The sequence below is a fragment of the Manacus candei genome, unplaced genomic scaffold (genome assembly GCF_025592945.1).
Source record: "Manacus candei isolate 608988 ecotype Guabito, Panama unplaced genomic scaffold, ASM2559294v1 h1tg000009l, whole genome shotgun sequence".
In the NCBI taxonomy this organism is placed as follows: Eukaryota; Metazoa; Chordata; class Aves; order Passeriformes; family Pipridae; genus Manacus; species Manacus candei.
Genome location: NW_026138057.1, coordinates 7,519,122 through 7,545,239, shown reverse-complemented (window position 1 = coordinate 7,545,239; position 26,118 = coordinate 7,519,122). Strand labels below are relative to the sequence as shown.

The 26,118-nt window shown below is 36.4% G+C and overlaps 1 protein-coding gene across 1 annotated transcript in view; it reads left to right on the top strand.

Moving 5' to 3' along the window:
• DCDC1 (doublecortin domain containing 1) overlaps positions 1 to 16,476 on the top strand; it is a 39,295-nt gene extending 22,819 nt beyond the window's left edge. Inside the window, exon 4 of the mRNA XM_051776406.1 lies at positions 16,285 to 16,476. Within this exon, the coding sequence (XP_051632366.1) occupies positions 16,285 to 16,476 (192 nt within the window). The remainder of the gene's footprint in view (positions 1 to 16,284) is intronic.
• The last annotated feature ends 9,642 nt before the right edge of the window (positions 16,477 to 26,118 follow it).

Here is a 26,118-nt window from a genome sequence, read left to right as displayed (position 1 = left end):
ACAAGTGGTCACAATGTTTGCTTAGGTACAAATTAAACTTTTTACTTTAGTCAAATAAAGAGGCAATTTATGTCTAAGAGGCAGGTACTGAACTAGAATTGATAACCATAATGGGATATTTATTGTGAGTTATCTAGACTACCTCTATCTTTAACTGAGGGGACTACACACTTGTAAAGAGCTATCAATTTTATCCTAAAGTAAATTCCTAGAGAGGTTTCCTGCATTGCTCTCCACTGATACTTATTTCTCATCACTGGCTTGAGAGCTGGGCTGGCTCAGTGTGCATATCTGAGATTAACACAGATGACCCTCACCTCTGGGGCTGTTCCTGATAACAGTGGAGAAACCAGCTGAGTTGTCTTAGAGGAATGTACATAATTTTGCTTAGAGGGTCTATACACAGCAGTTTGCCAGTATTGATCCCTGCAACACAGTCAGTTTTGGATAAATTCCTGGTCACTGGAACTGCTGGTTCCCTTTCTTGGTGGGATGCAAGGAGGGTGCATGGAGAAGATACTAGAATTGATTAGTACTTCTCTGACTTGAGGACTTAAGTGTTACCCAGCTTCCTTCTGGCAACAGAATAGTAATTTGCTCAACAATTTTTTTCTGAATAGTCAACTTCAACATTGTTTATTTGCTGTGCAGTGGTTTTGTATGTTGTCAGCTCACAGTGATGTAATGTCTCTGAGAGTGATCATTTTATGATCTAGAACATTTGAATATTCCTAGCCTAAATACATTATAAAATGAAAGGAACAGATAATACAGATGTAAACCCAGAAACTGTGCTTATAGGTTCTGGCTTTGATATTAGAAAGCAGGATGAAAGAATCCAAGAGTTATGCATCTGGAATGCACACTATACTGTAAATTGTAATGTGGTATCTTCAAGAGGGACTCTTTAAAGCTAAATTCAGGATAAAGGTGCTAGATACAGTATAATTTTATTCTCAGAGGCTTAAAGTTCAGTGAGGTACAGAAAATTCTAAGAGGATTACAGTAAGAGGGGAAAAGGCTCAGATGCACGTTCTGGATGTATATACTTTAAAAGGTCTTCAGATTTAGGTATTAGAGCCTGAGCCCCTGGCTGTTACTTTTAATCTTTTATTGCCAAATAAAACCTTTCCAGCAGAGGAGACTTCAGGATGTACAATCCTCTTGCATAAGCCTGGGATTGTAGCTAACCTTGCCAATTAGAGCCTGTTGTTCTTTTATCACCGAGAAAGATCATCTGTAAACCAGCCAGTTGGGATAGACAGTCATCAACTGATATAATCTCTCAGAATTTTGTCAACTGCTTTGGGTTTTTGTCAGAGGGCTTGTGGGAAGAGTCACTCTTGTTGGGTTTGGGGGTTTTGTTTTGAAAAGTATTACCCTTACCATAATTCAGCAGGCTGTTTCTGCTGAGATTTTAGAGGCATTATTGTGTACCTTTCTGTGTTCTTCCTCTTCTGGCAGAATGTGAAATGATTTGAATGTCTCTGTAAAGATCACTAATTTCTTTCATTCATAGAGGGGAAATTTTCAGCGTTTTGGATAATTCAAGTCTGATTTTCCACCATGCTGTTGCATTTTATGTATAACCATTCAATACTCAAGGTGCTTTGAATACAAGAAAACATATTAGATGAAAATAATTGAGACCCATTTATGAGTTAAACACATTAAGTAGAGTTTAGCCTTTTACTGTGAATACTTTGTCAAACTATTGTTATTAGAATGAATTTTTGTTAATATAAAAAACAAGATAAAAAAAACTTAGATTGCCTACAGTTTTGATTTGACTGCACTGGCATTCTTTTTGAAGTCTTTCCCCCTGAATGTTTTTTAATAATACAGGGTTTCACTTAGCTAATCAGTGAACAAACCCTTTTTATTCTCAATTTTACTTTTTTATTGATTTTTTTTTTTTGGTAGGCTTTTATTAGATACATTATATTCTTTTCCAAGTTTTACAAACTAATTTAAGAGAATTTCGTGTTTATCTTATGCTTAAGAGAACTCCAAAGTGCCATAAAGTCACCAAGTCTGTAATTTGTGATACAACAGTTTTGCATGGCACAATGTGAAGTTTGCAAACAGCAGGAAAAATTATACAGATTATTTCAAATTTTTCCAGCTTTGTTTGCAACTTTGACTGCTCTGTCTCAGCTAAACTCCTCTGTAACTCTCTCATGGGATGCTAGGCTTGAACAAGCTGTAAAATTAATTGAAAAAGTTTAAGTCCTCAAAAAGAAAGTCAACAGCCAGTCATTTCTGTAGATCCTATTTCATCTGATTCTGTGTTTTAAAACACTTGTGGGGCAAGAGTAGCATGATGTTGGCTCTTTCTGTACTGTGAAAACCATGATGCTTCTTTTTACTGCTGGGGGTTCTATTCTTGTGATCAACCACTAAAAGAAATATTGAAAGGTTAAAATTTTTAACCTAAAATTAATTAATGTCACTATAAACATTGTGTGGCAATTACCTCTTTCTGTGGGTGTTACTTCTTACAAAAGGCTTTTGTTTATGAAAAGGAGCCTGATCTTCACCATGAAACCATGGGAGCTCTACCAGCTCTGCTCCCAGCAAGGGTGGAGGAGTCTTGGATAAATTCCTGGTTGCTGGAACTGGAATGCAAGGAAGGGAAGTCCTTCTCATGTTTCTGTCAGGTGTGGGCTGTAGAAGGCTTGAAATGCCCATGGAAGGGCAACCTGGGAATCTGATTCTGCTTTCCCTGTGTTTGCACTCTCGCTGCGTTTTGAATATTCCTCTCCTGACAACAACGGTGGATTTTTGTCCTTCTTCAAAGTTGAAAAGGCTGGATTGGTTTGAATTTCAAACTTTAAATTTGGGAATTTATACTAGGCGGGAACAATAATTTCTTGGGCTAAACCAGAAACAATATATTCTGAAGTGATACCCCTTAGTTTAATTGCTGTGAGATAAACTCTAGTTTCTCTAATTTTACCAGTGTCATGATTGTAAAAGTTACCATGAAGAAAACAATCTTAAAATGCTTCTAGTGGAAATAAGCCTCTCTCTCTCTCTCTCTCTCTTTTTCTTTTTTTTTTTTTTTTTTGGTAAAATATTACTGGGAAATCTGAGCCAGTATTCAAATGGAAGGGGACAGGGGAAGTTGGCTTTTGTGTTGGGTTTTTGATTTTTTTCCCCTGTACTCTGATCAAGTGGCAGAGAAAGCTTGGAAGGAATAAGTGTCTAAGCCTTGTAGTCACAAAAGCACAAGTCAGTGACAGAAAAGAGTCATAAGAAAAATAAAGATAGAATTGAAAACTTCTAACTAATCTTTCCTTGAAAAAGACATGGTTGAAAATAACACTAGAATTTAATGAAACCCATTGTCCTTGTGTAATGTCCTCGTAATTCCATAAGGAACAGAAAAATAACTGAATATCAAATAATTCCTAAACAACAAAAGTAAGAAACTTGTTTGAAATTGCTACAACTCCTATTTTGTTTTAAACTTTATTCAAGTAAAATAGATCTTTACAACTATTCAGATGTTCTGGCAAATTATCTAGGTCAGTAAGTCTTCCTAGAGAGGGCTAAAGTTAGTACAGAGTTCACTTGACTCTAGGGTTCTATTCCAAATATCTTTTTGTTCAAAATCAAGATTTGAACATTAGATTTAATTTCTAAGGCTTTTTCTTTCCTTCTGTATTTCAGCCCAATGTTCCTCTCATATTTCACTGGAAAAAAAAAAATCACATAACTTAGTGTCTCTCATTTGCAGTCTGGAATTTTCCTAACTAGCAAAGTGATAATTTGAAACATCAATAACTTGTTTCCCTGCTGAGAACAAATTATTTTTATCTGCATAGTTTTAATCATTCCTTTTTTTATAGTATGAAGATCAGAAGCTTCTTACTACAAATTTCTTGAACTTCTATGAAGGTCATAAAAGTTTTAGAAAGCCTCCTTGGAGGTTCTGAAGACCTGAAAATACTAATCCCTGAACAACTAGGTTCAAATTCAGGGCTGTCCCAGTTCTGAACAGGATTTTGGGGTAGATGAACTCCTAAGGTCTCCTGCAACATTCTGTGACTTAATCTTTTTGTTTGCCTTACAAAAAGCATTTGCTGGATGAAACATTTTCTAGAAGCAACGGAGCTGATGTGCCCCTGACTTGCAGTGTGGGTTTTCTACTCTGCTGGAATGGAAATAGAGTAAAACAGGTCTTTGTGGCATAACTTGGACTGGGCTGCCTGCCTGTTAAAAACGGGGGTAATTGTTGGCTGTTCTCTCAAGCGACAGCAGAGGGAGCGAATTCGAATGAGAGTTCTTATTCAAATTCTAGGGAGAAGGGTCGAGGCAGGGTCTTTGATACCAAGTTATTGGCTAACATGGAGTAATAATTTTATTTCTTGGCAGAGACCCTACTGGAGATGATAGAAAATAGGGGAGAAGCTGCTACTGCTGTCCTTCTCTTGAATTCCCCTCACTGAACAATACAGCATAATCTGATACCAGAAACTGCAAGTGCAAAGAACTCCAAATGAATTCCCGAAGGAAAGGAGAAACCTGACTTATGCCACTCTATCATGCACTCGAATTGAAAACAAATATATTTAACCTTTTAGAAAGCTTGTAGAAGTCTTGGAATACGTATTTATGAATATTAATACAGCTTGGATTAAACAAAAAACTGAACTACGTTTAAAAATATTTCTACAAGAAAAAACAAAGGTGATATTGCAGAAAAAAACCCAGAATAGTTTTGTGATTTACTTTTTTAGAAGTGTATTACATGCCAGATATTATTAAAGCCTTGCTTAGCCCACAGTCAAATGCTGAAGACCTATTATTGATGTTCTGAATGCTAATTGCTTCCACCACATTATCTTTGTTGTGAAGCTTCACCTCTTGATGAATGTAACCAGCCTCTGAATGCCAAATCAGCCCCATCAAGTTCAAGTCAAAGGTCTGGCAACAACAGAACCTTTCCACACTCATCAGATGCATTATCATATTGCCAACTTTCCTGCTAAATGTGAACTCCTTGTACTGCCTGGATTTATCTGGAGGGAGGTGGTGATACTGTAAGTAGCTCATCATTCAGACAGCACAAGGAGTATTTACCCAATTAGCTGGTTTAGCCTGGGATAGTGTTACACTCGCTATTATTTAGAGTTTTGATATCTGTCAAGAATTACAGGACAGATAGCTTACTCTGTGTGTGTGGTGTGTGTACACATTAAGTCATGTGTCTATGTGATTTGCAGAATTCAGCTAAACTCCAATTTGTTTATTTCTGGTGTTAATTGATCTTTTTTTATTGATACACCTAAAAGGGAACATTCTCCTTGTTCACCTCACATAACTGACCACCACAAAGTCCATTCCTGAAATCTCGGTGTATGTGCTTTCTAAATCTATTATTTTCAATTAAAATTTTTCCTGAAGCTTAAGAGGGAGATTCACATTACTCTCAAAATATGTAACACCAAACTGGATTAGTTTTTAATTATTCTGTCAAATCTGAATGTTCCTTTTTTTTTTTTTTGGTATTTTTTTGGGGTTTGTTGTTTGTTTGCTTTTTTCTTAAAGCATTTACTGAACTGTCTAGTCCTACTGGCAAAATGACTTAAACACATTTTGATAGACCATTTACCTCCTCATAAATTTGTCTTAGAAAGAGTTTGTTTTGTGGTACAGGTCTTGTTATAGTTTCAAGACACATGATGAACAGCATAATGCCTCAGTTCCTTCTCCAGCTATGTTATCCATATCATATTTGAGCAAGGATCAATGGTCTTTTTGTAATCAAAATGCTAATATTTGTGTTTAAAGGCTTTTTTTTCTCCCCATTATTTCAGGACACACAGGTCTCCCTTTGCATCTTAATGAGGTTCACCTCATTTGTCTTTTTTGCATGAAAACACTTATTTATTGAGTTGGGAAAAGCAACCCATATCCAAAGCATGTAATCAGAAGCTAAAGATGAACCCTCAGAAGTTCAGTTCAGTCAGCACAGGGCTGCCTGAAAGCTTCTTTGAATCCACCTAAAATGCTTTTGTGTGGAAAGCTCATGAAACTGGCACTTTTATAATTTCTGGGGTTTTACATATTTTCTGTTGCAGTCAAGTCAGCAATTCAGGACAAACTTATGGTGCTTCCATTTCTGGCCTCAGGTAGCAGAAGGCAACGCAACACTCATGAAGTTCAGATACAAAACTTGTAAAATCATGTAGTCCAACTCTTGGATATGCTGCTGAAACATTGATTTTCATGCTTAATTAAGCAAAATAATGTTTTGCTGGCATTCTATAGTACACAGGTAAACTTCAATTATCATGTTTTTATCCCTTGCTCCTCTGTTAGATAATGTTATCTGAAATATTTCCAGGTGTTGAGCAAATCTTTCTTAGAAGCTACAAAATATTTTGCAGGCTGACATTTTTCTAATGTTACCACTTAATCAGAAGTTAAGAATGATTATTTTTGATTGTGTAGAAAAAATGTACAAGCAGAAAATGTTCTTAGAAATATATATAGAAAACCCACCAATATTTCACCAATAAATAGCTGTTGGGGCATTTTCTACTCCTTTTTAAGAAGGACTGAAATGTGCAATGTTGACAGTTGTCACTGAAAATGTCCTTTATAAAATAATTCCCTCTACTTCTAATCTTTTCTTACCCTTACAGTCAGTGTAGTAAAATGTTGAAAACAAAATACTTTAATGATATTATTACTGCAGCCATTCCTATTTTAAAATGGGGCTTAATCAAAAAATATTTTTGAGCCATTGATTTGTAGCAAAGGTTTAAACAATCTGCTTCTGTGGTTTGTTTTTGGAAGCAAAACCGTTCAAACTGGACTTTTGACACATTTAACCAGCATTGTTTCAGACTTGGAGTAAAACTTTATATTGGCTCGAAGACTATAGATTTGTTGCAATCTTTGCAGTTCACTGAACTTTTTTTCTTTTTTTTCCCTGTGCATACATATTTCAAGTAAACTCTGTGGTTATAACAAGTGACACGTTATGGACCCTAAATCGTTGCACTGTGAAATATGCACAGAAAAAGGACAAATGAAGATATCAAGGGTCTGTTCCATTTTTCACTGAACTGTAAAATGCCACCCTTGTTGTACAGCAGATCACTGGTTCTGAGCAGGGCTCATTGACTGCTAAGTTGTGGATAGTGTTTCACTTTCTGCAACTGTTAATATCCTGGCTTATCCAGGCATAATGACCTCTCTATTTGTGACACATTGTTGAATTTTCTGGTTCTTTTAACTTATTCAAACCTTTTTTTTTTTTTTCCCCCTTTTCTCCATTCATTGGAAGGCTGGAAGGATTCTGAATTGAGCTGTGGTGCAGACCTGCCTCGCTGTTGGTCAGCCAATTACAGTTGAAATCGGTGGTGGTGGCACATCTGTAGGTAAATATAAATTTAAAAGTGTAAAGGAGAGGTATTCTACATCTGCACTAGCTCTTCTTTTGTAGAGGGTACTGCATGTGTTTTGGATAATATTGGTATATCTGCAATATTGTTTGGCTTCATTAGTTCTGATACAGTAAGTAATCCATACTGCAATAATCTGTATTATCCTATAGCTGACATTTGATGTTTAAATGGATTGGAATTAGATTCCAACTTTACGACTAGTCACTAAATTACTATCACATCATAATACCTAAGGTATTGAGTATTTTAAATGTTGATAAAGATTTACATTTTTAAGGACTTTGACACTTCAAAATATGAAAAGAGAAAGGAGTTTCATGTAGTGTACAACGCTTGGTGTTCAGACCTGAATGCTTCCTCTGATCTTACAAGGATCTGAAGTTGGTGGAAGTGTACCATCTTAGTTCAGATTAGGACCCATACCTATATTTTTATTCTTCTACTTGTTCCCCACCAAAAGAACAGTGTTTATTAGTTTTTATTTGCATAGTATGTTCTGAATAGCTCCAAGTTTTCTCTGGCCCTGCCATGAGGAAATTGAATTTTGTAGGGCTGTTTAAGCTGCCTCCAATAATAAGTAGAGTATATTTGTGTATTCCTGGAATATGTCAGGTGTATAAATATTTTACTTATCTTCAACGTTGCTGACTGTCTTTTATGCTGTGTTTTCTATGCCTCCTTCCTTCCTAAAATCTGTAAATCTTGCCATACTTCACTGACAGAGAACTTTGAAATCCATATATTGAATAATATGGTGGCTCTAATATTCAATACGGAAGACTTTTCTCCTGGTATCAGTTTGTATTTTTGTGTCTATCGTTGAAATGTTCTCAAACTCTCTGTTGGTAAATCGAGGCCTCTATGATGTGGTGAGGTTATTAAAAAAAAAAAAGGCAAATATTGATTTAGATGTTGATGCCAGTCTTCCATAGCCTTCAAGAGCCTGAAAAGAATCCACTTACTGTCTTTTTATGTGGCTCTCTGTAAAAGCACCTGCAAATATTTACAGCACTGACCATCACTAGGCCTAGGCCGCATCAGAAGAGTCAAAGGGGAAGGAAGATCTCTTAATAAATTATACCTATGACCTAGTTGAGCATGCCATCATTTGCTAAGATGGATGTGTTCCCAGTGGCACAGCTCCAAGGGGTCACTGTGCCTTTTATGCCTGGACTTTTCAGAGAAGAAATGACTGCACGGGATAGGATGAATGTTTTACTAGACCATTGGGCACATTGATTTTGATTTTCATGGATATGTAGATCAAATTGAAATAACCTAAAGGGGCTGATGTGATACCCTGGGACTGTTAGACATGTCAAGATTTGTAGCAAGTCTGTGTGTTTCTACTTCTTGGTACTCCCTGTAGAAAAATAGCGTGGGGTGTCATTGAGATCTGTCACTCGCTGACACTTAGGGGGAAAAAAATAACCCCTACCTCTGCTAGGCATTCCCTAGACATGTCCCAGATGAATAAGACTGTGTACTGAACCCAGTTTTGATTTATTTACATTTAAAGCAAGTGTTCTGCAAGTCAGACACGCACAATCCTGGCTGGCTGATATATCCTTAAGCAACTGTCTGTATATTGGCATGTGAAGAATTCCTTCTTGCCTGATGTAGGACACTGCTTCAGAAATGTGTTTTTGTAAACACCCTGAAACTACAGAGCAAGAACAGCTTCTATTTGAAAACTTGATAACATTGCATTTATTTAAGGAACCTTTGTTCAACTGTCATGTCAAAAGGAACTATTTATACAACTATAAAATGTCAAAATTCATAGAGAATGAAGATATTCGAAGAACAGAAATTAAGAAAAACCCAAACAGCACAAACTTAATCTTATTTGAAATTCAGACTTTTGAATCTGCCTGGGACATTTAAAGATTTTTTTTTTTAACATGAATTTGTATCACCCAAGGCTCAAGAAAAAAATTATGTTGTATGGGTTATTTAGAGCTCAGACTTTATTTTAAACATCAGGGTCATAATTTTCCCTGTATGTGTGCAGTGCCTTTTGTTTTATTTGAAACTGTTTTACAGTTTAAAAAAACCTGCATCACTCTTAGGTAAAGATGAATTTATCTTTGTATCATACAAATTTAGCAGATATGCCTGTGGAATATAAATTTAAGTTTTGTGACTCTCTGATTTTTGTTCAGCTGATATAGATAACTTAAAATTATGATTTTAAATTTGTCAGATTGACAGGGAGATTGCAATTTTTGTCTTACTGTCAGGAATATCTACTTTTCCTCTTCTTCTTAGCATGTATTGTTCCCAGCTTCCATATCTGGCATAAAAGCATTGCTCAGTGTCTCTCTTTTGATATATAAAGAAAGGTTGGTTTTAGTAAAGAAGTGACCACAAGAAGCTAGTCAGGGACAACTTATTAATTTTATATAGTTTGACTTATAAACTGATTTTCACCATTTCTTTAACTTACAAAAGACTAAAAATTTGGACTGGCTTCAAGAACCTTACTATAAAGACTTTACATTCCAATATGTTCGACTTTCAAACTTATTTTTTTGTAAGTCCTCTGAAACAGATGCAATTCTGATATAGAAAATCAGGCTTAGACTATTGTTCTAGGGAAATATAATACTTTCTGATATATTTATTGAGTATTGCTTTAATGCAGACAGTGAAATAAAAAGCTACATATGGATATGTACATATATATCTTTGGAGTCACAAATAAAATAATATTTACCTATATATTTTGAGAAAATGAATGAAGCTACATGTGTAGTGATGCTCCTCAGGGTTCAATTCCAGTGCCACTTCTGTTCCATATCATTATCAATGATCTGGATGCAGGAGTTGAATGTACCAGTAGCAAGTTTGCTGATGATACCAAACTGGGATGTGCTGTTGACCCTCTTGGGGGATGAGAGACCTTGCAGAGGGATCTAAACAGGCTAGAGCTTTGGGTTGTGATTAATGGGATGGAATTTGACAAGTCCATGTGCTGGATTCTGCACCTGGGATGGAGTAGCACTGGGCTCAAGTGTAAACTGGGAGAGGAGAGGCTTGAGAGCAGCCCTGCAGACAGGGATCTGAGGGGCTGGTCAGCAGCAACTCTATAGGAGCCAGAGTGTGCCCTGGCAGCCAGGAGGGCAAACCTCATCCTGGGGGGCATCAAACACAGCTCAGCCAGCCAGGAAAAAGAGGTGATTATCCCCCTGAGTTCAGTGTTGGCATGGGCTCGAGTGCTGTGTGCAGTTCTGGGTCCCACAATCTGGATGTGAAGGTCCTTGAATGCATCCAGAGAAGGGTAACAAAGCTGGGGAAAGGGTTGGAAGGAGTCACAGAATATGCTGAATTGGAAGGGACCCACAAGGATCACTGAGTCCAACTCCTGGCCCTGCACAGGACCATCCCCAAGAGTCACACCCTGTACCTGAGAGGATCATCCAAAACCTTCTTGAACTTGGTGCTGTGACCACTGCCCTGGGGAGCCTGTTCAGTGCCCAACCACCCTCTGGGTGAAGAACCTCTTTCTAACATCCAACCTAAACCTCCCCAGACACAAATTCAGGTCATTCTGACTTTGGCCTTGTCTAGATTGGAGAAAAGGAGGCTGAGGGGTGACCTCATTGCTCTCCACAGTTTCCTGAGGAGGGTAAGAGGAGAGGGAGGTGCTGGTCTCTTCTCCCTGGGATCCAGTGATGCGTGGGAATGGTTCAAAGCTGTGGCAGGAAAACTTCAGACTTGACATTAGGAAGCATTTCTTTACCAGGAGGGTGGTCAAACGATGGAATTGGTTTCCCAGATTGGTGGGTGATGCCCCAGGCCTGGCAGTGTTTAAGAGGCATTTGGACAATGCCCTTCATAAACATGCCTTGACTTTTGGTCAGCCCTCAAGTGGTCAGGGAGTTACAATAGATAGTCATTGTAGGTCACTTCCAACAGAGCCTGTCTAGTTTAGATAGAAAAAAAATATTTTCAGAAATCTGTTTTCTTTTTCATAATGAAGGGGTTTGGGTTCAAATTCAATTCAAAAGTTTAATGGAAAATGTAATAATTATGAAACTGATTTAAAAATTCCAATGTTGCTGATATCATATGGAACTGCAAAATTGTTCTGCTTAAGGTAGGTTTTTCTGATTTATTTTGCTCTAGTATAAAAATTAATTGATTTTCACTCCAAAAAGTCTTAAGGCATGATTCATTTCCCATTCCTTTAGAATAAACTGTAGAGGACTTAATTCTTTTCCACATCTTTATTCACTGCATTACATGCTTATTCATGGTGTTAGCTTCAGAAATCAAGTGTTATTTCCTGGCAAAGTCATGCTATTTGAAGTGTAAATGCTGTTTTATCTGCTAATTTATATTTGTGTTTTAGAAAAACAAGATGTAGCTCTTTGAGTTACTCATTTTGTATCAAGAACAAAAGCAGCACCTATCAACAGTGGGTTTAGGAATCACTGACTCCATGTACTGTAAAGTATTGCATTGTATCTGTATTTGGCAAATACTAGTTTTTGGTTTGGGTTTTTTTTTTTTGTTGTTGTTTGTGTGTTCCCTTTTTCTATATGAAACCTTCAATGAATGGTGTTTACTATTTTGATGCTGTGATACCACTATGTTATTTGTTGTTCATGTTATTTTTATAAATATCTTCTATTTAATGAATAAATAGAAACTTACTATGTCCTATAAAAACTACTTTAAATTTAACACAACTTGTTCATAATTTTACTTATGAATTTTGATTTTTTTTTGGTTTTAATGTTTTGTTTCTTGAATTGCAGTTTCAATTATGCAGTAAAAATGGGCCTTATTCCTTAATCTGCATAGTAACTTGTGATAACTAAGAGTCAGTGTTTAGAAATGAGGCAACTCTAAAAATAAAATCTAAAGAGCAATTGACATCTAAAATGCCAATTTAGATTCTCTGCTCTTATACATATTTTTTAACAGAAGCTTAAAACACATTCTGGGGTAGAAATTAAGACCATTAAGCTCAAGCTTGGTTACTAACACATTTCTATTAGCAGTTAACAAGCACAAAATAGAAAGAATTCATTTATTGAACAAACATGGCAAAACTAGTAAATAGGGAAATGTTCTTTGATTAAAGAAGTTACAGGCATCCTATTTTTATTGCAAATCATACAACACCTTTGTGTAAAATTAAGGTGCTGTGGGAAGAATTTTGAGATACAATCCTTAATGTTGTTATGGATGAATCTCAGTGAGTTTTGAAAAAGTCCTCTGTCAAAGAAGGTGTCCTAAACCCAGCACTGAAAATTAATTATTTTTTTTTTAATATTCAAGTCTAAGCAGAAATGTTAAATTTAGAAACACCTGTCTCTGCTGTAAACTAGAAAATTCATTGCAATAGAGGGGTTTTTTTGAAATAGTGTTGAATTACTGTTTGCTTGTCCTTAGTCTTGCACAGTTAAAAAAAGTAATACCTTTAAAATAGATTGTTGATATAAAATACAACATATTTTCCTGGAAAAATAAATTTGAGATGTTCCTTTCCAGTAGGCTTGGTCGGATCAAGAGCTTAAATGGCAATGAAAATGTGGATGGTGTGAGGGCAATGATGTTCAGTGCACGGTGCTGAGAGAGGAGCTGCTCCTCGTTTGTGTTTGCTGTGGCCAGGCATCTCTGCCAGCAGATGGTTGGAAGTCTGATGTTTTGCAGGTCAGCTGGTTCATACAAGTTACTGCCAGGAATCCATGGACAGCAATGGAAGGCTGGTGGAGTGGGTTTTTAATCCCCAGAGCCTTGTTATCTTCAAATAAATGACTAACAAGTGGTTTTGCATTAGCAGACCAGTGGGTTATATGCAGTGATTCGTGCATTCTTTAAATTGTGCCTTTTTCTGAGCACTTGAACATTTTGAAGACATTCACAGATGTGCTGGCAGCATCTGCAGCATTTCATATTCTTGACCTTGAGCAAACTGCAGAGAACCACTGTCCAGTAGCAAGTCAATAACATTCCACTCTGGCACCAACCTTCATCCTTTCACCTGGACATTGGATTAGACTCTGTTACCCACACACTTCCAATAGTCTTATGAAGTGGTGACCACATTCCCATTGTTTTGTGTGTTATCTGGAATTATGATCCAGATCATCAGTAAATTAAAACTAAGTTGTCAGCAGTACAATTCTTTATTTCTCTATGCATACTGATTGTTATTTATACAAAAAAATATTGTAGTTTGCATTTCTAAAGTTTATGATTATAACACTATTTGGTTATAACCTGTATTTCTTTTTATCAGGAAAAAATACTAGTAGTTAGTAGCAGGTCTCTTTGGAAAATGGTGTATTTCTCCATGTATTTCACTTTCACTTTATCTGTAGTGTCATGTTATTTTAAGTTGCAGCATATGTAGGCCAACAAAAACTGACATAAGGGAAAGCAGCATAATACAGTGTAATGATATGTGACACATCCAGAATGAGGAGGAAACTTGCTTTCTTGGAACTAGTACCTATTGCTTACTGTGTTTGCCATTAACATACTCTCCTCCATGAAACACTCTCCCCTATGCAATCAAAGTACTCCTTACCTATGTCAGAAAATACCAGCTTGTCTTGAAAAAAAACCAGCAAAATCATCAGTTATTTTTTTGAGATGTTGATTCACAATTCATAATTCAACCCTGATTCACAAACTATTCTTATGCAGAAACAAGGAATTAATCTTGATATTTTTCCTTTACATTTTAGTTCATAGATTAATATTTGACATCATTCATATTTGTGAAAGGTCAAGCTATGTACTCTTATTCATGTGAACCTTATAGACAGCTTCAAAGAGAAATATAAACCAATAAAAAGTAAACTTAAAAATGTAAGTAAATAAAATAAGTCAAATATCAATTCTAGGAAGGAAGCAAGATAAACTAATCAAGCTCTTTAACATGCTCTGAGTTTTGAACATGTATTTCACAGTAGATTGCATTTCACTGCCCCACAGTGAACTGGATTTGAGTACAAATATGGGTAATAACTATCCTTTTATTGTGTTAATTTTAACATGGGTCAGTTCTCTGCTTGCACTCATTGCATGGCTGCCAAATGCTTCCTTCTGTCCCAGAAACAGCAACGGCAGGAAAGGTGAAGAGCGAGAGAGAAACGACCCAGAATCACTTTTCTTGGCAGCAAGAGTGGCAAAGTGAGTGTGAAGTTCTCACAGAGGAAGAATTTGTTATTTAAAGAAATAGCAACTTCCCTCATTATTCATGTAGTCAAGTCTGAAAAACATACGAGAAATCTAAGTGAATGTATTTTGTCAGAATTAAAATGCAGATGGAACTAGGAAGCAGGATATAAAAGTTTCATAATATATTGTCTATACAAGTTGATAAACAGCAGGAGTTACTCTTATTGATTGGTGAAGAATTTTTTTTTCCTTAAGAAATAAAAGCACCCCACTGTTTACTGTATTCTTGCTATTGAAGGGATTTATTTTAAAGTAAAATATAAGTGGTCCTAAATTGAAAATAACAGCATTCATGAGAAAACTGAGAGAAGGCTCAAAAAAAGAAATCATGCAACTGAAGCTAAAGCCAGAACTTCTCTGTTAGTGTCCAGTACAAATCAAGATCAAAGAGCCTAAATATTTACTGTTATTAAGTATTCTTAAGACACAAGCAAAAAAGTCTTCTCAGAACTCAAAGGTAGGTTTCAGTTTTGGTATTTTGTTTTCCACTTGAGCTTAGAAGTTTCACTGAATCTGTGGGATGCCCATTCAGAATTGGCTTTGGAAAATATGCCCAATTGCTTAAATACTGTAGTAGTACCTGCCTTATGAATGAAATTCCTTATGTTTATTCATTAATGAGTTATGGAACAGAAAAACATGGCTTTTTTTTGTACTTGTGGGAAACTTCATTTTGTGACCATAGGGTTTTAATAGATTATTGATTTCCATTTGTTAAAGTGTTACCTGTCAAAGTATTTTAATAACTTCTGGTTTTGGTCTAACTTAGTCTAGTTAATATTATGTGCTTCCTATTGAAAAGTAGTAGAGGTGCTCATAGAACTTTAAACTAAAATTTTCATTATAAATAAAAACTATTTTCTATAAATAAAGGTTCTGCCCAATTTCATCGTGAAGACAGCAGACTGACCACTGCTTAAATTGGAGTAGCACCTGAGAAACTGCCCTGCACTCATTTCCCAGACTGAGCTAAAGAAAACAAATTTGATCATATTGCCATGGTATGAGATCTGGATTTTGTAAGATTAGGTAGATGAGATGTCAGTGTCTCAAATTCAAGATTGTGGTATTTAAGTTGTGAGTGGTTGTTTTTTTATTTGTGGCATTTTGCCATGTAAGCAAGGATCAAAAGAGTATGAAGAAGGCAAATTGACTTCATTAATGAATTAAACCAGTAAAATTTTCTCAAGTTTCAAAACCATCAGGAAGGCCTTTTCTGTATGTGACATGTCTTGATTTCAGAATATGCTGCTTTTAACTTCTTTTAATATAATACATGGGAATGTGTGCCAAAATGTCACCTATATTTAATTAAATATTACCTCAAGACGGGGATACGGAATTTTGTTTCTTCCTATTTACAAGAATTTTCATTTTGAGAGCTGTTGGTCTTTATTCTTAAACTGATACATGTAATATTCAAATATTTTGGGGGATTTTTCTCACTTTAATGCATATAAAAAGGTCATTATCTACTGCTGACTTTGAAAACTTTGTGAAATACAAAGTTCTCTACGTGCAGGAAACTCTTGTGCCGTCGGGTACATCGACGACCGCTTTCCCCACTGTTGCCTGGTGTTTAGACTGTTGTGATTCTGCTGATGTAGCTGATGGTTTTTTTTCTTCATTATTCCTCTGCCTTTGTCCTTTCCTCCAGGCTTACCCTGAGTTTGTCCTGACCTACCTAGAGGAACTAAATGAAAGAGAGGAGGTGACCCAGACAGAAAACCGTATTCACCATGGGGCCTGGTCTGCAGCTCATCAGGAGATAGACAGCAGCTCAGCAGAAGAGGTCACAGTATTAAGCCAGAGGCAGGTCAGAGACAGTCCCTTCAAAAACACATTTTGAAAAGAGAAATATCAGTGTGGAAGTCAGCTTATTTCCTTAAAAAAAAAAAAAAAACAAAACCCACAACCCTTTGATTCCTTAATTTAATAAGATATTTATATATTAGGCAAGTAATAGTTATGTACAGGATTATAAATGGATAAAAAGCTGTGTTTATTTCTGCCTTAGAACAGTTCATGCTCACAGCGCATGTAGGACAAATTTTTGAAATTTCCTATGTGGAAAAAACTCAAGGAAGGAAGAGAAACAACAAAAAAACCCACCCAACTCACAAGATCTCCAGATTTGTGCCTCTTGATGCATCTTGACATAGCTATTTGTATTTCTGACATTTTCTGCTAATCAACAGCCTCGCTTGAAAAAGTAGACACACATTATTTTAATTAGCAATATATAAATTACCCGGTTGTACTTTCATCTCTTAGGCTCTGCAAAAAAAAAAAAATATGTCAGCAACCCCAATCAGAAACAACTTTCAGGACCTTTGGACGCCCATTTAATGCCTGCAGATCCCCTAGGGGAGACTCCACAGCTGACAGTGGCACTGGTGAGGAAACCAGAAGCGAAACATCCTAAGGCCCCAGCTCAAAGGTAAGCCACTGACAGAACTGATATTTATTGTTCAATGACATTAGATGTTTTCCTTCAGTTTCATGTAAGATTGATTTCCTGGATATTACTGAAATATCTCAGAAACCCTCTGGCTGAGAAGCAAACAGGGATTTTGACCAAAATTAATGAAAAGGGGTGACATTTATGAGCTTCTTTTTTTTTTTTTTTAATTTTTTTTTTTTAATTTTTTTTTTTTATTTTGAAGATTGATGTGGACGATGTTTGGTAGTAATTCTAAGTTTACTTTTGAATTTTTTTCTCTATGAACCTCACATCATGCAAGTTACATAAAGAAATAGGACTTGTATCTACATTGTGACATGTTTCGTGCCACAAGACTTAAATTTAAAGGGTAAAGGTGTTGTTAGAAAGCTGAAAGTCATACTGGGCCAAAATATTAAGTGAAAGTCACTTCCAATGTAGGACTGTATTTTAATTTCAATGAAAGATAACGGGTAGTGTTGTTATTGCTTCTACTTACAACAGGCAGAAGACTTTGCCTTTCTTCAGATAGCTGAAATTATCTTATAGAAATGGCATTTGGCTACTTACTTTTGAGGTTTTGGGTATTTTTAGATCCAAACATTAAAAATGGACCTCCCACTCAGATGAAAGACCACAAGACATCACTTGCTATTAGGATTAAAGTTGAACTCATTAGTGTTGCTACTACTGGCAATAAGTCAATGACAGTGATTTGCTAGACTAGAATTTCAGGTGTTTCCTTTATAATATTATTTTACAAATATTTAGTCTTTTAGTATCTGAAATATTCTCAAATGTACCTGAAGACTCTGACATGACCGAGGTACCTGAAGGTACTGGCTATCAGCAGCTTTTGGGGAACTGTGTAGTTAGGGGTAGGTTACCTGTATTTTGGATAGTTTTATTTTTTATTTGATGAAATAAAAGGTAAACTTGGGCTCTAACATTAATATTGACTATATTGGCTCTTTCAAAAGATGCCATCTGCAACGGAATGTGAGGGTTTGTCCAGCATCACTTTCTCCACAGTGCTTTGAATATGAACTATTGTGCTGTAAATGGGTAATGTGATGTCAGGGTCACCTCAAAGTATTTAACTTCATTGAAGTATGACAGAATAAGTGAAATTTCAACTAAATGTCTGTACTTCTAGCCTCAGATAACAGGATGTAAATATTAAGCTAGAAGTCTCTTCTTGCAGAACAAACACATTTGATTTAGAAAGCTGTCTGCAGTCAAGATCTTCCCACTGACAGTGGAGTTATGCAGTCTAAAGCATTTTCCTGAACTTGAATTAAATATAGAAAAATACATTTTAATACCCAAACAACATTATTTCACTGTCAGAAATATTTGGCATTAAGTAGCAATTATAACAAATTCAAAACTGCAGTTACATCTGTTATGGGAGGTACTAAGTGATTTAAATTCTCTTTTGCTGCAATTTTTCACTAGACTGTGATAAGTACTAATGTAGTCTGCTAAACAGCTGCCACATCCCACTCTGTAGTTTGTAGAATCCTTTCAGTGACTGAAAGGTGATGTAAGATTAGGGAGACAGGGTTTTATCTTCTGTGATTTGAAAAGCTGTTCCATTTCCAAGTAGCAATAAAACTTGCCTTCCTTTACAAAACAACATGAAAAACTGCCATAAGCACAAATTGTGTGTTAGAGGAAAATATATCTCTGTGTCCTAGAATTGTTTCAGTTGGTCCAGATATAGGAGATGATAAAGTGAAGATTATGATCACTGTCCCTCCAAAGTTCAACTGGATTTTATGAAACTCTTTTGGTTAATGGCCCCACTTGGCACATTGGTAGAATTTCATGAAACTTTTTGGCTCACTGAGAGGGGTGGAAGGAGATTCAACTGCCCAGACACGGGTGTTTGGGCTAATTTTTAGGTGTTAAGGGGTATATCACCAGGCTTCCAGCTGTTTTGGATGCTGCAAGTCTCCTGCCAGTGCTGTGACCTGTTTGTGAGAACTGTGCAGGTGCTTTGGGTACATTGGCAGTGTCAAATATAGCCAGTGCCTCTTTTTAAGCTTTGAGTCATGATGGAATCACAGAATATTGGAGTTGGAAGGGACCCACAAGGATCATCAAGTCCAACTCGTAGGCCTACACAGGGATCAAAGCCACCCTAAACGTTTTGTTTTCCAGCTTAGTTTTGTAGGAATATGCATTGCAGAGACATCATTCTTAGTGTTTTTCTGGTTTGGTTTCTGAGAAACATTCCCACTTTGGCCAGAACAGCATGAAGACAGCCCAAGAAAACCTTATTCTATAGGATGTGATAGGAAGAGCCTTATGAAAAGGGTTAAATTTCAAAGCATATGGTTAATTAAATTGCAAGCTTGTCTGTTTGTATAATTGTCATTCTTTCAGACTTCCTTTCCTTACTTATTTTTGCTGGTCGAAGGCTGCAGTCAGCCCCTTTCTTACCTGCACATTGTTTAGCCAGTTGCACATTATCCTATGGTATGTGTTAGTAAAGACAACAATGAAGTGAACTTCTTTGGTTTTGGGTTCTTTTTTGTGTGTCTTATCTTAGTGGTCTTGGCAGGTCCTTAGTATCTTTGAGGACATCTTATTGAGTGTTCTTTCCAATGTTGTTTTCTAATGCATCTCACACTTTTAACAATTTGCATGATACATTATGCCTGTAAGACAGAAAAACTTGAACCTCATCTCTGATTTACCTGACTGAATCCCCGAGTTTTTATGTGAAAGCTGAAAAATTTACCCATTCCAGAAAATACTATTGAGGAAAAAATGACAAGTATTGCCCCAAACAGACCAAAATCCAATCCAAGGTAGTTGCTGGACATGGAGGATTCAAGCTGCTGAGAAGGTGTGGTGGCTTTTAGGATAAGGATGAGTAGAGAAGTGAGCTGTGTGACTGTGACATGTGTACTTCCCTCAGTGCACAAGAACTAATTACTTAACTAAGTGACTAATGACCACTGATTTCCTTCCCACCCTTGTTCTCATTCTCCCTGTTCATGTATGGGAAACAGCTAATCCATTGCCTCCTTTCACTCAAAAATAGTTTTGAATGGACACTTTTATGAAGAAATGACATATTATTATCTTTGCCTGGGTCAAGATAATGACTCAATGTTTCTGGTGTTACCCTGTGGAACTGTAAGCCCTGTAAATTCTGGCAGTGTTTTTAAATTACTTCTCTCATTGTTATGATACTACAGGTTGGGCCCAGCTAGGAAAGTGCTCTTGTATCAACTGTAGCAGATTTGTGGTGTCCTGGCAATACATTCCATTTGTGAATTGTCCCTTTAAAAGGTGCTGGTCCCATATCTAAAATTAATCACCTGTTTCAATGCAGTTTTGGTTTCAGGCCTTATTGGATCACTTTGTTGCCATAAGTAAGCTTGATTTAACAAGTTTCTGAATATTTGGTCTCCAATCCAGATATGCATTTGAGTAAGCTCCAACTAAAGTACATGCTAGGTACAAGCATTCTTGGATCTGAGTCAGAATGCTTATGACCTTGTCATATTTAATACTTAGACAGATGCAGCTGGGACACTTGGTTTCATTTTAATTTTTCTGAATCACTTGGACAAATTCAGTTATCACGTTTTTGTAAGACTTAATGGTGTAGGGAAAAATGACTAAGGAATACCCCTATGGAGATGGAAATGTTTGCCCACTTCTGTTGTTGGTTACAGCTAAGCAAACACTTGACCTTGATTCTTTATACACTGTTCATTCATTTTAAATTCCATGTGGGCAAAACATAAGTGAAAGTCATAATGTACATCTGTATTGTAATTGATTACACTATGAAGACAGATGAGAGTATATTAGAAACACAAATTCATTGCTGGATTATTGTAAAGATCTATTCATAGATTGCCCATTCCACAAAAAAAAAAAAAGAAGGGTGTTTTAGACTGTATTTTCTGCATTTTACAAGTTCTTGTATTCATTTGAAGTACCCCCTCAGATTTCTATTTGTGGAAAGTCCTTTCTGGTAAAAACATCTTTTCGATGAGTTGCAATGATTTTTCATGATATATCTGCCATGCAAGTGTTATAAAGGTTAAAGCCTTGAATTGTGACAAATTAGCTTTCATTATCTGCTTTGGTCACATCTTGACAAAATTATTCCCATAGCCGTGTCTGCTACAGATACAAATCCAGTTCTGTGCTCATCACAGGGAAGAAATGTTACACATCCATCTGAAAACGAAAGGGAGGTACAATAAACATCACATTCCCCTTTTCAGAGAGCCTCTGAAGAGATTTGTTTGCATTAGTATATCCCAATTCCAGCAGGTTGCCTTTATTGCACTGGACTAGGAACTGGGGGGCTGAGGGGGTGTGGGGGAGTTTGTAGCAGCCGACAAAGCACGGTGACCCAGCTTGTCACCCAGTGACCTGTGAGAAGGAAATAATGAACTGTGAGTAGCTGTCATCTTAACTCTTTCTGACAGTTTGGCTATGGGCACATCTGTGGTAGTTGCATGGAAAGGCCTTTGTTGTTTTCCCACTAGTGACTTTGCAGACCGCTGTGGGCTTTGCTGGCTGCCCTGCTCCTACACTTCCCCTCCTTTCTTTTTTTTGGTGGTAAGAGCAGCTGCCACTGATAGAGCTGACATTTCTTTTAATGATTTACTTGGCATTTATACCCGTTAAAACCCAAGAAATTAAACTGAAATACAACGCGCGGTTCTTGTAAATGAAAATATTCTCTATGTCCATGTAAGATCTGGTGCAAGTATGCATATAATCATTGTCTGCATCACTTGCAGCAGTTTTCAGCAGCTGTGCATGCCCTTCCATCCTAATATCTTGCCATACTTAACTATTTTGAGTGAAATATTGAGTCTTATGGTAATAACATTTTAAATAATCCAGTGTACAATGAGACTAGCAGGTTTTCATGGCTAAATGATACATTACAAAATAAACAAACAACCTCCCCCACTTATTTACTATTAAAGGAAACAATTCCTTCTTTTTATCAGATTGACCAAAGGCTGCATGTCTTTTCTGGTGCAGTAGTGCTAAATCTTGGGTAACTTTGCTCACATTATTAGCATTTTCAGCTAATATTACATATAGGCATACCTGCTCTCATAAAAGGGTTCTTAGCTGATTTGTGAAAGATGATTGATACCAACAACTTGAAATCATGACTTATGAAAAATGAATGACTAAAAAATTACTTTAAAAGTGTAAAGCTATCCATTTCAAGAAAGTGTAAGTTTTTCACATGGTTGATATACCTAATTGCTTTTAAATTCTAATGTGATTGGAGTAGATTGGTACAAATTGCTTTGCAGGAGTTGAATATTCAAGGCTGCACTCACTAGACCTAAAGTACATTATGGTGAAACTGAAATCTCTTTAAGTTCTAATTGTTTTACTGCTGTAGGTTTTGGGGAACTTGTATTGCCTTCTCATATTTATGCTTCTTTTTCTCATTCTCTTTAGCTTTTTCATATTCCAAGTTCAAACTGTACTTGATAGTGTTCCCATGCAAGGGAAAAGAAACTTACATTTTAACTCTGAGGGCACAGATTTCTGAATTGGTTCCTTTGAGGGCTGTAGAACTGCCTGCATCCTGATCTAGATGGCAGGTCACAGTCCTTTGCCTAATTGTGAAGTCATGGAGCCACTAGATGCACATAAAAATGGGTCCTGTTGCTCCATGTTTGCTGTATCACTAGTGCAAAGTCCTTTTTTATTTAAAAGTAGTGTAAAGACTTGTGGGTGAGCAAGAGATGTGCAAATACAGAAAATTCCCCGTTGTGTCACATATAGTTCAGAGAAGCATTGCAGGTGCTTTCCAAATCCATATTTACACCTCTGTGTAACATGAAATCAGTAAAAAACCTCCCAAAAAACCAAAACCCAGAACCAAACCAAACATTTTCTTGAATGCCAGTTCTAATCACAGTGAGATCCTAAGGGTATAACAAAGGTTGTTTGTTCCCTGAGCAGATATGAAACCTCTTTATTTATATACTGAGAGCACACAAGGGTTGATAGAGAGGATGCTGAGAGGAGATGACCAGCCCAGCTGTGGAAGTAAATGAGAGCTGTAGCATTAAGATTTCCTTTTTCCAAACTCACTGAAATCTGTTATTTCTCTTAACAAGGTTTAATACCAGAGAGAAACTTAATATTGGAGTTGCAGAGACCCATCCATCAGATTTTAGAACTTGCTTATTCTGTGCAGAGATATTGCCCTGCTATTATATTTATGTGTATCTGTATGCATTTAAGACAACTTTGCCAGTTAAAGGCATTATTTTTCTTTCTAAACTACTGTTTAAAAAATAATAATGGTATATTAATACACACTGAAAAGTTGCAGAGATGGAGGGCCTCAACTTTTGAACATTTTGACAGTTTCATTTGGAGACCAAATCCCTTCTTTTTCAAAGCTTTTGAATATTCATTTAAGTTGAGAGTCCAATTAGAGTTATGGAAACAAAAATTCTACTTTAACAGTGTCTTAACATGGGTAATAAATTGTTATATAGATAATGCATTTGAAGGGAAAATGAATGCAACTCTTATTTGCTGGCTAGATGGGCCACACTCAGTCATAGAAACTTTGTCTTTTGCAATTGTTCTGTTATCAGAGCAATTGTAACTAACCACCAGTTATAAAATATCAGCTGTTTGAAAAGTGATAAATCAGTCTTAAATTCCCAAGGCAGTGCAACAACTACCTCTTTGAGTCAACTTTGAAGGATTGAAAGAAAATGAAAAATTTCAATGAAAAATTTATAAGACACTTTTTCACAACAGTTGGGCACATTTCTGCATTAGGTACAGAGATTTCTTTTTCAAATAAAATGCCAACTTTAAATTTTTCCTGTATTAAAAAGTATTGGGAAGGTAGGAGCTGAGATGCTATAAAAATCTCAAGAATTTCACAAGGTTAAATGTCTTTCATAGGCAGTCTTTTATGTTTTTACAGGGAAAAATTCACCCATAGGTAAGTGTGTAAGTTTACATAAACCAAAATACGACTTAAGTAGCAATAGAATTTTAACCTCCAAATATTTTTCCACCTTCAAATCATTTTTCATCAGAGTTCCTTAAGAAGTTCAGTCATGTTCACAATTACTAGTTCAGAGATAATTTCCTTCCATCACATGAAACTTTTCTTTTTAATTAGCTTAAAACAGGCAAATTCTTTTGAAAAAGTCAGATTTGATAGGTAAATTATACTTGAAAGCACACACTATCTCCATCCAGGTTCAGGTATTAATCAAGTGCTCATTATCAACTGATAACAACAACAAACTGAACGAGTTAATGAACTCGAACAAGCAGGAACTGAGTCACTGCCAGCAGAACCATGGTTAGCAAAAGTTGCTGCTTTTTTAATGCTTAACCTGTTGGAATAGGAGACAGAAGGGGGAAAAAAAAAAAGGTTTTCCCAGACAGGCAACGTGTGTCAGGTACAAATGGAGCCACTGCTGCAAATCCTCCAAGATCTGTCGGAATTGAAAGGGACGTGCTAGTTTTGCCTTGCTGATTATGGAACAGCATTATGCTCACAAGCAACACAACCTTGCTCTTGCCTTGTGTGACTGAAATCCCCTCAGCTCATGCCAGGCAGGTTTCTTCCCTCGCCCCGTTCTCGGATTTGTGATGCTTCATTAACCAATAACAGCAATATCGGGTTATTTAATTGCGTTTGAAAGGAATCCTGCTTTCAGTAACAAATAAAAATTAAAAAACCCCACCAAACCCCAACCCAACCTCACCCAAAGACATAGAGAGGGCACAGAAAATGCTGGAGGGACTTAATTATGAAGAAGAGTGGAATGTACAGAATACAAAACAGCTAAACAAGTAATATATAAACTTTAGAGCAGTGCACAAACACTCTTCTGATGCTTTTTTGGTTTTTTTTTCAAGTAGCAGTTTTTGAAAGTTTCTCTTTGTTTTGTGGGTTGTTTTTTTGGGTTTGGGTGGTTTGGGACATTTTCTGTGTGTTTGGGGGTTGTTTTTCTTCAAATTAATATTTGATTTCTGGCTAAAATGAAATAAGAATGATGAGAGAAAAAGCAGTGTGTTTCTTAGCTTATATTTTGAAGTAATCACATGTCATAATTCAAATATAATTTGATGAAGGTAAAAGATGAAAATTATCCTAAAGTACAGGAGAAAGTAGTTGATATTAGCTTGAATAATAGTTACATAATCCTTGTGTATCTGGAAGTGACAGTGAGCCTGTATCTGAGGAGCTGGGCTGGATTTCTTCTGAGATATAACTTTTAAATGCAACAGATGGGGTGATGTGGGTTTTGCTTTTTTAGTGAGTGTTTTCTTTCTTTCTTTTTTTTTTTTTTTTGGTAGTATGTGAAAATTCTGAGAGTTAAAGTTAAGAAAGGTTAGAAAATGTGTCAGGGACTCTGGGGAGAATCTGATAGATTGATAATGCAGAATGTGACAAAAGAATTTTGTAAGAAGGCTTCATGCCTGTAATCCTCACGTCAGTGAAAAGTCTTAGGATGTTCAAATTGAGAAATGTTGTTTTACTCACTTATTTCTTTATATTGAGCATACAACCTCCCCAAAAAGACAAAGCTGACAAATGCACAACCAATCTTCCCACTCCCAAAGGCAAGAAAATTAGCTCTGTGCTGTTGGAGCACAACTCCAGGCTTCTGCAACAATAATAGAGATTAATTTGTAATTGTGTGTTGCCCCCTGCTCCTCCAGCCATCTGTAGATGATGGAAGTGGTTGTGAATGGCAAGAAACAGGGAGGAAACCCAATGGCAGATTGAGATTTCCCTGCTTGATATGTGTGGTCTGTGCTCCTCCAGTCATATTCTTAAAATGACAGAAATTAGAGATGAGAAAGATGCAATAAGTCATATTAAAAACCTTTCAAAAAAGCAGAGGATTTTTTTCCTGGGGTATCTTCTTCTGCATTACCTAATTCCTTTTTAAAGGACTGGAGGAATGAGACTTCTATCACTTCCCTTGGGGGTGTCTTTTCTGCAGTATAATAGTCATCCTCTCTGTTAGGAATATTTTTTCTGAC